The 13,708-nt window shown below is 41.6% G+C and overlaps 1 protein-coding gene across 1 annotated transcript in view; it reads left to right on the top strand.

Moving 5' to 3' along the window:
* LRRC52 (leucine rich repeat containing 52) overlaps window positions 1–13,194 on the top strand; it is a 51,030-nt gene extending 37,836 nt beyond the window's left edge. The window contains exon 2 of the mRNA XM_069967955.1: window positions 12,902–13,194. Coding sequence (XP_069824056.1) covers window positions 12,902–13,194 — 293 coding nt within the window. The remainder of the gene's footprint in view (window positions 1–12,901) is intronic.
* Window positions 13,195–13,708: the final 514 nt, after the last annotated feature.

The raw sequence follows: 13,708 nt of genomic DNA, 5'->3' as shown, positions 1-13,708 counted from the left end.
GCACAGAACATGTGAATCAGGCCTCAGGTTGCACAGCAGGCCCAAACCCAATGACTGGGGTATCTGGGGCCCTCCAGAGGAAATGATCCTGGGGGCCCACCAATAAGAAATGACATGTCAGTCAGTGTCAGTGCAGGTTTTAAAGCTGGGGGCCCACCAGTTCTCTGATGGTTCAGTCCGACACTGCCCAATGGGGTATTATATTACCATATTTTCCGGCGTATAAGACAACTTTTTAACCCTCAAAAATGTTGTCAGAAGACCGGGGTCGTCTTATACATTGGGTATGGTCGCCCCATACGGTGGGAGGGGGGGCTCAAGAATGGCTGCATCACCACTGTATGGGGCGACCATTTAAAAAAAAAAAACAGATAGGAGGGGGCTTTTGGAAGGGGACAGATCCTTTTATACAAGTGTCCGCCAATTTATGCTCCACCGCTTGGGCACGCTTACGGTTGCTAAACCGACGGTGTTCGAACAACTGGTGCGAATGGGCACTTCCACTGCTGGTCTAATCTCAGCTATCTATAACATCCTTAATTCGCCTGTCACTGATACCCCCATACGGCATAGGTACATGGATAAGTGGGAGGCTGCTTTGGGTAGAGTGATTTCTCCTGAGTGTTGGAGCATTATCTGGGACAGGGCGGCTACCTCTTCCATATGTACTACTTATAAGGAGACACACTATAAAGTCATGATGCACTGGTACCATACCCCTGAGCTCCTCCATAGGCTGAATAGCTCTATTTCCCCCTTGTGCTGGAGGTGCCGTGGCGCTACAGGGACCTTGTTCCATATATTTTGGGAATGTTCACTGATCACTGGTTTCTGGAGAGAGGTTTGCCACCTTGCCACTAGGATTCTTGACTACTCTGTTAGTATGGACCCGGTAATCTGCTTACTGAATCTGACCCCCAAACAGTTGAGGAAAACAGCCTCAAAGCTGCTTATGGTGATACTGACTGCAGCCAAGTTCTTAATTGCTAGATCCTGGAAGCAGACTTCCTCTCCTCCCCTCTCCGGCCTAATTGCTAGAGTGAAAGAACTAATGCCCCTATTCCACGAGTCGTTTGTAGGAGCAAACGAGCGATATTAGCGCTCGTTTGCTCCTCGTTCCCCGCTCGCTGCCGCCGCTATTCAACGCGGCGTCAGGGAGCAGGTGAGTGCGGGAGGGGCGGCGGGGAGCTGCTGGGGGGGCTGCCCGGGGGATCGCTGATCGTCCGGGCAGCCCATAGGATATAGCAGCATCTGCTGCCGACGGTCCTATTCAACGGAACGACGGCAGCAGATCGCTGCTATATCAGTCGCTTGTTTTTCAACATGTTGAAAAACACGCGACTGCAACGATCAGCCGACATGAACGATGTCGGCTGATCGTTGCACTCTATTCCACGGGACGAATATCGTTCGTAGCGGCCGTTATCGGACGAATACGAACGATATTGCTCCTCTAAACGACCCGTGGAATAGGGCCTTAAGGTCCTTGGAGCGCCTTACTGCCTCACTGAATAACAAGATGGAGTCATTTGATCAGATATGGGCTCCCTGGGATGAACACTACCCCCCAGCTCGAACATAACTTGTCGGGTTCTGCCGCCTCATTAAGTTTCCCTTTCTGTTTTACCCTTTGTCCCCCCCCCCTGTTTGGTTTGTATGTTACTATTCGGTCTTGCTATATGTTCTGTTTTGTCTGGTTGTATGTTGTTGTCTATTCGTTGATTTGGCGATTATTATATGCCTATTACTATGCCACATACAGCTTCTGAGCTGGTTTAGACATGTGAATTATGCCCTCCTTGTGGGAGCTGGATTTCTACTGTATGTGTTAAGCTGCATTACTACTCTGGGATTCTCTTTTTGTTTCTGTATGTTTATATTGGAAAATTCTAATAAAAAATTACATTTAAAAAAAAAAAAAAAAAAAACAGTTAACTCACGCAAGCCTGTTCCCGACCTCCGCGCATCTTCGCCTCCGCCCCCATTGCTGGCGGAGCCAGTGTGATGTACACTGACTGCGCCGGGGATGCCCGCTGCTTGGGAGAGCTTCGGAAAGAATGACAGAGGCTTCAGGAGGCTCCGGAAGTACCCGAAGCCTCTGTCATTCTTCCGAAGCTCTCCCGAGCAGCCGAGCGTCTCCAATTAGACACTCGGCTGCTCGGGAGAGCTTCGGGCATCCCCGCCGCAGTCAGTGTACGTCACACTGGCTGCGCCAGCAATGGGAGCGGAGGAGAAGACGCGCGGAGGCCGGAAACGGGCCCGAGTGAGTTAACTGTTTGTTTTTTTTCATTAGTTTAGCTGCAGTTAACCCCTGCCTGACCGCATTTTCTGGCGTATAAGGCAAATCCCTGACAATCTGATTAAAAGTCAGGGGTCGTCTTATACGCCCAGTCGTCTTATACACCAGAAAATACGGTTAATAACGTGCCATTTTCTTCCTATGTATATTTGTTCCAAAAATCTATTCTAGCACAGCACAGTTATATGCAGATACAGTGAAACCTTTCCAAAAGAAGAAGACCACTGACCATAGTCCTGGGACAGATCTTCATTTACACCATACATTATATATATATCTTTTTTGAGAGGAATCCCCCCCCCCCATAGAGAAATTTGGGTGGTCGTCTCAAATTCACTGTATAACTTATAGCCTAGTACAGCGGCGCAGACGGTGGTGAAGAAAGGGTTACCTGAGGAGATGGAGTCAGCTGATCCTGCTCCAGGTGACACTGATATAGGATAACTGGCTCCTAAATGTATGCAGCACCCTGCCTTTTGTATCTCTTATCATTGTTCCAGGAGGAGCTGGTTACCAGTATGATGGGGTAAGCTGATAAACTTATAATTCTTCATGTCTTTTGGTGTATACTGATATATAGGGGACGGGCGGCAGGGAAATGTCCATCTCACTGCAGTCCGTGTGGGTGTTGGCGATAGATGACAATTTTTTTGAGTGTTTTTTTATTATGTTATGTGTAATGCAAGCTACAAACCCACAACAGGGACGCTCGCAGGTTTAATGCAAAAATATTGTGGTTTTTAAGATAACAATAGTAGTTATTGGTCGCATCGCATTTAAAGGGGATATCCATGATAAGAAAAGCATAGTTAATCTCTTTCAGAACCAGCGCCCCCTCATCTCCACAGTTTGTGTGTGGTATTGCAGGTCATTTTTCATAGAACAGTGTTGAATTGTATTACCACACATAGCTGGAGGGGTGCTGCTGTGTTTGAAAGAAAGTACCTATGTTTGTCTGATTTGGGATAACCTCTTTGATATAGGTAAAACCAACAGTGAATCTGGCAGGAGAGAAAGGTAGACATCCTTCTTCTATATTTTCCCATTTGTTTGATTCCACAATCCAAAAAACTGCACCAGTAACTGCATATGTGATTCCAGCCTTAAAGGGAATCTGACACGCCAAATGCGGCATGTTATAGAGCTGGAGGAGCTGAGCAGATTGATATATAGTTTTGTGGGGAAAATTTTGGGAAATTTTGTCACTAATTTATGTACATTTCTGCTCACTCTGAGTTAAATAGTCAAGTGGGTGGTGCTACTCAGTAATTGACAGCTTTCTCTATATGCACTATATCAGGGGTAGGGAACCTTGGCTCTCCAGCTGTTTCATCACTACAACTCCCATCATGCCTGGACAGCCGTAGCTGGAGAGCCAAGGTTCCCTACCCCTAATATAATGAATATAGAGAAAGTTGTCAGTTGCTGAGTAGCACCTCCCACTTGACTATTTAGCTCAGAGTGAGCAGAAATGTACATGAATAAATGACAAGTTATCCTGGAAATGTTCCCAGATTTATTGCAGATTTCATCTCCCCATTAAATTCAATTCAATTTAAAAAAAAAACACATCAATTTTAAAAAATTCAAAAAAAAAATAAATTCAAAATGCACAATAAATGCTCAGTGGATCTAACACAACAATTGATATGTTGTGGATTATTTCCATAGCAACTCGCATCCACTCTGCTGCTAAAAGTTCTCATCTCATCTTCTTTTAAATCAACTGTGGCCAGAAAGTGCCAGAGATATGTAATTTACTTCTATAAAAAAAAAAAACTGACATCTTCCAATCCTTATCAGCTGCTGTATGTCCTGCAGGAAGTGCTGTATTCTTTCCAGTATGGAGAGCAAAAGAGGTTTTCTATTGGGATTTGCTGCTGCTCTGGACAGTTCTTGACATGGACAGAGGTGGCAGCAGAGAGCACTGTGTCAGACTGGAAAGAATGCATCACTTCCTGCAGGACATACAGTACAGCTGCTGATAAGTAGTGGAAGACTAGAAATTTTTAAATAGAAATAAATTACAAATCTCTAGCACTTTCGGGCACCAGTTGATTTTGGGAATAAAATGGCAAACAACCCCTTTAAATAAGAAGTGATTCAATAACACAATGAAATGATGCAGCACTGCAATAAAATGATCAATTAGTGCAATTAACTGATGCATATTCATTGCGTTACTGCATCTGTGAACACTGACTCAGAATAACAGGCCACTTTCTTCCAGAAACAGCACCACTCTTGTGTTCCATTGAAGTGCGTTGAGCTGAATTGTAATACCGCAAACAACCTGAGGACAGGGGTGGTGCTGTTTCTGCAAAAAAGTAGCTATATTTTTCCAATCCTGGATAACCTCTTTAAAACATGTGTAGACATCTGTCAGACGTACACTAACTCTTTTACAGGTTGGCAGTCCAGACCGTCAGTCCAATTGTACTTTGTAATGACACCTTTTTTTTTTCCATTGCTGGGGGTGTTTTTATGCTCACTGTGTGGTTATCTATATTATTCAGGTCCCTGCAATTACTACTATATCCAATTTATGTAGCTTTTATTTTATTTCTTTTAAAACCTAAAAAAAAAACTGGTTAAAATTACCCTATTCTGACGCCTGTATCTTTTTTTCCTATCTATGTGAGGGCTCATTTTTTGCCCTTTAGTTTGTATAGGTACCACCTTTGCATATGATAATTTAATATTTTGGGCAATTTCACATGAGGCGATACCAAGTATGTTTATGTTTGTTTTGTTACTTTTTTTTATTTAAAATATTCTTAAAGTAGACTTTTTTTAGTCTCCTTAGGAAACATGCCTGAGCAATCATAAAAGTGTCACTGCCGTTTACTTTTTTTTTTTTTTTGCAGAAATCAATAGTACAGGCGATTTTAAGAAACTTTGTAATTGGGTTTATTAGCCAAAAAAAGCAGTTTGAAGCTCTCCCCCCTGTCTTCATGATTGTCTATGGAGGGGTGGAGGGAGATAAGGCACCAAAACAGGACAACAAAGAGTTAATTTACAGCTACATCACCGGGCTATCTCCTCTAAAGTCAGCACTGACCTTTCTTACCTCTAAATACCTGCTTTCACACAGCTCCCAATGTGTAACCCTATGTTCTCTGCTGGCAACTAATCTCCCTCCTCCCCCCTCCCCTCTTTTTGAATGCAGATAATGGCATATTTGCCTAATAAACCCAATTACAAAGTTTCTTAAAATCGCCTGGACTATTGATTTCTGCAAAAAAAAAAAAAAAAAAAAATCAATGCTGTACATATATACTGCATTGATCTGTTAGATCCCCAATCTACTGGTCAGATCAATAGCCGAGTCACTGAAGCTTCAGAGGCCTGGTATGTGCATATATATAATTTTGAGTATTGATGTTTGTTGATAACCAGTGGGTGCACAGTATACTATTATAACTCTTAGGGTATGTCCACATGTGATATATACACTGCAGATTTCCTGCACTGAATTTTCATCCGGAAAATCTGCCAAATTTACATTAGCAGCAATGTAAATGGGATTTAAAGGGAAAGCTTGACCTAACTTTTTTTTTTTTTTTTTTTACTGTTTTTGTATACTGTTATACAGTATGTGTAGCTTTTGCTACAGCTTTAGGCTATGTTCACACTACGTATATTTGAGGCTGTATAGCAACCAAAACCAGGAGTGGATTAAAAACACAGAAAGGCTCTGTTCACACAATGTTGAAATTGAGTGGATGGCCGTCATTTAATGGCAAATATTTGCTGTTATTTTAAAACAACGGCTGTTATATTGAAATAATGGCCGTTATTTACCGTTATATGGCGGCCATCCACTCAATTTCACCATTGTGTGAACAGAGCCTTTCTGTGTTTTCAATCCACTCCTGGTTTTGGTTGCTATGAGGACCTGACATGAGGACCAAATACTGCCTCAAATATACATAGTGTGAACCCAGCCTCAGTGTATGCTGTGAATGTATTCACTCCCTGTTTTAGGCTAATGAAGCTTATAGGAACATTTACAGAAAGGTGCATTTAATTTATTATTCATAGGAAGAAAATAAACTATGGTTGTGATGTTTTTAATTTTTTTGGCAGACTTCTCAAGCAGTGATGATAAAAGGGGTACTGCGGCATAAAATTAAAATCTTATTAAATGAACCGGTGTCAAAAAGTTACACAGATTTGGAATTAAGTTCTATTTAAAAATCAAGTCTTCCACTACTTATCAGCTGCTGTATGTCCTACAGGAAGTGGTGTAGTCTTTCCAGTTTGACACAGTGCTCTCTGCTGACACCTCTGTCCATGTCAGGAACTGTCCAGAGCAGGAAAAGTTTTCCGTTTCAATCTTTTTATTACATTTTTAGAGAATACATTTCAGAATTACATCATAAATATCTGAGCTATATCATAGTCAAAACATGTATTTAGAATAGTATGAGATCAGCAGGAAAGGTTTTCTATGAGGATTTGTTACTGTTCTGGACAGTTCCTGACATGGCCAGAGGTGGCAGCAGAGAGCAGTGTCAGACTGGAGAGAATAAACCACTTCCTGCAGGACATAAAGCAGCTGATAAGTACTTTTCTAATTTGCAAAACTATATAACTTACCGACACCAGTTAATCAGGAAAAAAAAAGTTGTTTTCTCTCCGGAGTACCCCTTTAAGTATGAATATACTGATTCTAGGAGTAATGTAAATGAAGCTCTGAAATAGATTGGATTACACAACTACATGAAACAATTGTGCAATGCAGATCAAGTAGTGCTGAAGAATAAATACTAGACAGCACAACACATATGATCTAACCATCCATACATTAATGTGTGATGAGGACAAACCTATGTGCTCAGATGACTGGCCTGTATACAAGGTGGAATCACTGACATGTCTAGTTACTAATACAGAGGAAAGATACATGTGCACTTGTTTTATTTAGACTTGTTTTATTTAGACTTGTTTTATTTCTTTCAGATCAACTGATTTATTAAAGTTATATAGATTTGTTATTTACTTTTATTTAAAAATCTTCCAGTACTTATCAGCTGCTGTTTGTCCTGCAGGAAGGGGTGTATTCTTTTCAGTTTGACACAGTGCTCTCTGCTGCCACCTCTGTCCATGTCAGGAACTGTCCAGAGCAGAAGAGGTTTTCTATGGGGATTTGCTACTGCTCTGGACAGTTCCTGACATGGACAGAGGTGGCAGCAGAGAGCACTGTGTCAGACTGAAAAGTCAACATTTCCTGTAGGACATACAGCAGCTAATAAGTACTGGAAGATTTGAGATTTTTAAATAGACGTAAATTCCAAATCTATATAACTTTCTGAAACTAGTCGATTTGAAAGAAAAAGTTTTTCGCCCTCTCAGCACCTTATTTCCTATCCAGAGGGGACCTGGAATGAATGGGAGGTACAATCCATGCACAGCAAGTGTTTCGCTTATTGACTATATATATTGCTGAGCTCAACGTATGCAAGTCTTGTTACATAAAAGTTGTATTCCCAACAGGGAGTATTAACCTCTTAAAGGAGAAGTCCCACAGAAGGACAAAAACTGCAGGCAGGCTGGTGGGGGCAGGAAAATAATAAAGAACTGAACTCCCCCCTCCTAGTGCCTCCGATGTACCGATCCTGGGTCCCGTTCACATCAGCCAGTGACTTGTCGCGCTGCTAGCTGCAATGTCACAACCCTAGGTTAGTGACTGGGGCGGATCAATGACTGGGGCTGGTTTATTTTTACCTTCTGTGGTAGCCCTGGCCGCTCTGTTGATTGAGTCTGCCTCAGGCAGACTTAATCAATGAAGCAACGATGTAACTGATCAATGCAGAAGCATAGCATTTCGAAAATTTTGAAATGAGCAAATCGCTTTGTTTGATTGACAAGCAGCTTTGCCGCTCCTCCCTGGGTGGTGCGAAATGCTGGATCCAGTCCTGGGAAGCTTCTTACAGTTTCCCAGGACTGAGTCCAGCTTTTCCTGGCACCCAGGGAGGAGCGGCACAGAGTTGAAAAGGCAGGCAGCTAATAAACTGCTTGTCGATCAAACAAAGCAATTTGCTTTGTTTAGACGGGTGATTTGATCATCTCCATTACCACTGATCCCTATGTGCAATCGGATGATTGCATATTATAGTCGCCTAGGGGGACTTAAAAAATGTAAAAAAAAAAAATGATGTCCCTTCAAGTCAAGTCTCACTCAATCTAGGAGTCTTAGAACATTAACTGGGGATTTTCTGCTAAGCCAAACAATCTCTCTCCAAAAGGAAAGATTTCCCATCTGCAGACAGCTGTTTTGGTGTTGTTGCCCCTCTTCAGCGCAGAGCAGGGTGTTGGCTGGATTGTGAGAGATTTATCGGCGTGGGTCAAAGAGGTACTAAAATAAAAATACATGTGGGGAATTGGATTATTAAAATAAATAAATTGCAAAATTACGGATTTTTTCTTGTGATATCATCTATTAGATAAAATAGAATAATTGGTCTGGTACCAATAAAAAGTACAGGTTATAAGGCCAAAAATAAGCCCTTATAGGTCTCTGCTGACAAAATAATTACAAGGTTATAGAAATTAGAATATGACGGTTCAAAACCGTGTTTTTTTCTAGTTAGGAAAAAAGCACAAAAAGTATATAAACTGCCTATGGCTGTAGTTGCACTGACCTACAGAATAAAGATGACATATCTGTTTTATTGCAAAGGCAACAATGTAGGAGAAATAGATTCAGAACTGCAGGTTTTTGTTTTGTTTTTACAATTTCATCAACCCCCCCCCCTTATAATGCCCACTCACCACCACTATTCCTGGTGTGAAATCTCTTATATTGCTGCTCTGGTGTTTTACATATTTCATAACGACATCTATGTTGTGTGACCTCCGATCAGACATCACCTTAACTTCCCGATTGCAAACTGCATCCTCTCCCCTTTTAAAACCAAGTCCTTGGTATACAGTAGATGGACTTTCCACTCTTCTTTCCTCAGTCAGCCTCTTTTATTCAGTGTGTGTAAGGACCCTCAGGCCCCAGAACCCTGTGTTGTGGCACCAAGAACAGAACAGAACTAATAAGCTGCAATAATAAGGAAGTATCTAATATGGGGTGTCTATACTGGGTGGGAGATGGAGTGGGGGAGGGGCATGGTCTGCATAGCGGGATCTACAGCACTGTACACTGACCCAGGAAGTCTCCCTCACCTTCCAAATCATAGCAGATCCACTTCAGGCTGGGGCTTACATCAGGGGACAGGACTGTGGAGGTAATCTCTCCATAGCTGTAACCCCTCTCTCCCCAGACAGAGTGCTGCTATACAGTGCGCACATCTGCCCTGCTCATTCCTTCATGTTCCCTGCAGTCTCTGTCCGCCCTTGTTTCCCATCCTCTCCATTACTGTACAGTAACTTATAATATCACATATTCTGCTGTTTCTGAATGTTTGTTTCATTAGTTTTATTCAGAATAATAATTATTTTTGGGGTGTGGAACCAATTGTCTTTATTTACATAATTTCTTATGGGAAAATTTTGCTTTGGTTTAAGAGTGGATCTAGATTACAAGCATGGCCCCGGAACAGATTATGCTTGTAATCCAAGGCACCACTGTGTGTATATATATATATATATATAATATATATATAATTTCTGTTTTACGGTCTGAATCTGAGGGTTGGATTAATTTAGTAGTCTGGGGCCTGAATGAAAATCATTTTCTTTTAAATCAACTGGTGTCAGAAAGTTATATAGATTTGTAACTTACTTCTATTTAAAAATCTCAAGTCTTCCCATACTTATTAGCTGCTGTATGTTCTGTAGGAAATGTTGTTTTATTTTCAGTCTGACACGGTGCTCTCTGCTGACATCTCTGGCCAAGACAGGAACTGTCCAGAACAGGAGAGGTTTTCTATGGAAAAACATACAGGAAACAACAATTCCTGCATGACATACAGCAGCTAATAAGTATGGGAAGACTTGAGATTTTTTAATAGAAGTAAATTACAAATCTATATAACTTTCTGAAACCAGTTGATTTGAAAGAAAAAAGATTTTTACTGGAGTACCCCTTAACTGTTTTATCTAGGGACTGAATATTCTGGGGAACTGATCTGGAGTCTGGATTATTATTATGTGAATTTATTTAGGAGCAGTCTTGAGTACAGTGCGCGTCCGTTACCAGCTGTTCTCCCACAGGGAATAAATAGAGCAGTGCGAGCACGTATCATTTACTGCTCCATTCTGATGGGAGTTAGGAGTCCCCGTCCTCGAGATCACAGGGGCCCTGAGAGGTTGGAACCCCACAATCAGTTGGTTATCCCTTGTCCCCTTTAAGACTGAAAAATGGGTTTACAGTGCCCAGCAGCCCCTCTACAATGGTGTTGAAAAATGTGTAATCCCTACATTTACAGGGGGTTGAAGGGGTTATCCAAGATTAGAAGAAGAAAACAGCACCATCCTTGCCAAAATTTGTGTAATATTTTGATTAGTTTTTTTATTTATTTTTGTTTTGCTGCATTAATCGTGCGGGATAATAAATGTAACGGGTTAATAGACGGGGTCATTATGGGCACGGCGAAACCAAATATATTTTTCTCATTTATAGGGGATCATTTATAAAGGGGGAAGGGGAATGTGGATATTAATTTATTTTTATTTATTTAATTTATTAATTTATTTTATTTCTTTATTTGTGTATTTATTTATGTGTGTGTGTGTGTGTGTTTTAACTTTTTCAGGAACAGCTGACAGCTCATTCATACGATCAGACCCCTGCCTCAGTGCAGGGGTCTGATCGTCATATACCATAGATGCCCAAATGCATTAAGCAGCGTCTGGTTTGCTTCGGTACTTATCAGCTGCTGTATGTCCTGCAGGAATTTGGTGTTTTCTTTTCAGTCTGACACAGGTCGGCCAGAGGGGTCAGCAGAGAGCACTGAGAAACTGGAAATAAAACAACATTTCCTGCAGCACATATAGTAGCTAATAAGTAGTGGAAGACTTGAGATTTTTAATAGAAGTAAATTACAAATCTATATAACTTTCTGACACGAGTTGATCTGAAAGAAAGATTTTCACTGGAGTGCCCCTTTATAGTGATGAGTTATGAAAACAGCGTATAACATAGAGATAACGCACATATATATTTGGATAGGTTATTAATCCAGTGGGAAAAGACTGGTATTAAACATCTTCCATCTACGACAGGGGTAGGGAACCTTGGCTCTCCAGCTGTTGTAAAACTACAATTCCCATCATGCCTGGACAGCCTTTGGCTGTCCAGGCATGATGGGAGTTGTAGTTTTGCAACAGCTAGAGAGCCAAGGTTCCCTACCCCTGATCTAGTAAACGCCTGCATCCTTGTGTATATCACCACCTTCTGCTACAGCGATGTACCGACAAACAAAACTGATCTTTTGTGAGGGCATTCTAATCATCGTCAGCTGCTGCCTACATGGGTATGTGCTTACAACTATGATAAAGTTAAAGGGGTTCTCTGGAGAAAAAAATGTTTTCAAATCAACTGGTTCAAGGAAGTAATACAGATTTGTAAATCACTTCTATTTAAACATTTCAAGTCTTACAGTACTTATCAGCTGCTATATGTCCTGCAGGAAGTGGTGTATTCTTTCCAGTCTTACAGAGTCCTCTGTCCAGAGCAGGTTTTCTATGGGGATTTTCTCCTGCTCTGGACAGTTCCTGACATGGACAGAGATGGCAGCAGAGAGTACTGTGTCAGACTGGAAGTAATACACCACTTCCTGCAGGACATACAGCAGCTGTAAGTACTGGAAGACTTGAGATTTTGGAATAGAAGTAAATCACAAATCTATATAATTTTCTGAAACCAGTTGATTTAAAAAAACAAACAAACCTGAGCTCTAGAAAAGAGTGCTGAGCAGCCCTTGTTTGCAGCACTAGGTCAGGCCGTGTTAAAGGGCCTTAACTCTTCCTGGTTCTAGATCAACTGCTAGGCAATATTATTTATTCTCCTAAGTAGTTACTGATCAGGTTACCAAATTAGCAGAAATGCTAAAATTCTAGAACATTGAATTGAATAATAAACTATAAAAATTTTACGAATCCTATGAAGTGCCTGTGTGTCGGCTATAACTGTCTGCGCTATTTCTACAAACGCTCGACATTTTCTTATAAACGAAAGACGCACTTGTGGGAGACAAAGACAAACATTTGGGAGACAAATTGACAGTAGCAGGGGTGTTCCACAGGTGACAACCAGTTTCGCGCGTCGCGTGCTTCTGCTGACATTACACTAGGCCAGCAGAAGCGCGTGATGCGCGAAACGGGCTGTCGCCTGTGGAACACCCCTGCTACTGTCAATTTGTCTCCCACATGTTTGTCGGTGATTGTACACAATAAGCAACCGTATTGCACGAAGAGGTCAGTGCCGCTGTCTTTATCTCCATGTGCATCTCTATATCCAAGCCTAACTGCAGCAGAGCAGCACATTGGTCAGACGACGATCTGGTTTTACTAAGTTGGCTAACAAGCTCCGTTACACGTTTTGCCTAATAGTGATACCACCTGTGCCGCATTGCTATCTTCCTTTTACCTTATAAACAAAGACGTCTATAAACTTTTTCTATTCTGTATTTTTGTATTTTGCAGATGAGGAAAATATGACCTGTACGACCCCTCTACAGGTTCATGGGGAACCACTGAAAGAGACGGAAAAACATATCAATCTAATGTGTTTCACCAACCTATATGAAAGAGACTACATCTTCCTAATGCTAGTGGGCTTTGTCATCTTCGGCTCTGGTACAGTAGTAGCGTGGCTAACTGGTGTCTGTGTTGTAATCTATGACCGACTGTGTGGCGGAGGTGAGGATGATGAAGATGAAGAAGATGAAGAACCTCCTCCACCTCCAAAACCCAAGAAAAAGGAGGAAGAGGCCTAAAAAAAAACAAACCCATTCATGTCAATGAAACCACCACCGTCTGCCTTCTATCAGTTCTATTAGATGTGGATTCACACAAAGGAACATGAATTGACTGCCACCCGTCAACTAATTCTAACTACAATACACTAACAATCCATTTTCCATCCATATTAGTGATTATTACTTTAGACTCTATAGACATTCTGTAGTCTCCTTGGGGATCTTGGGTTGAGAAGGGGTTAATATATTCAGTCTTGGTGATTTAGGATAGAGAATGGGTTAATTCTTCATCCTCTGGATCCAGTGGTTTATTACTACTCTCTAAGCCCTAGTCTTGTCCTGGCTGTTACAGGAGGCTGAACAAGGCTTTCAGCTTCCTGCACTGAACATAGAGATAAATGGGAGAGGGGATAGAGAGGCTGTATACAGCCACACAGTTCAGGTGTTCTGTGCAGGAATAGACTTTCCCTGAAAGGGGGGAATTTTTTATGTGTGCTGCTGTGCAGCTTAAAGTGCAGGCCAGTTTCTGGTA

The sequence above is a fragment of the Dendropsophus ebraccatus genome, chromosome 4 (assembly GCF_027789765.1).
Source record: "Dendropsophus ebraccatus isolate aDenEbr1 chromosome 4, aDenEbr1.pat, whole genome shotgun sequence".
NCBI lineage: Eukaryota > Metazoa > Chordata > Amphibia > Anura > Hylidae > Dendropsophus > Dendropsophus ebraccatus.
Note: the sequence above shows the minus strand (reverse complement) of the source record. Positions and strands in the feature narration are given on the sequence as shown.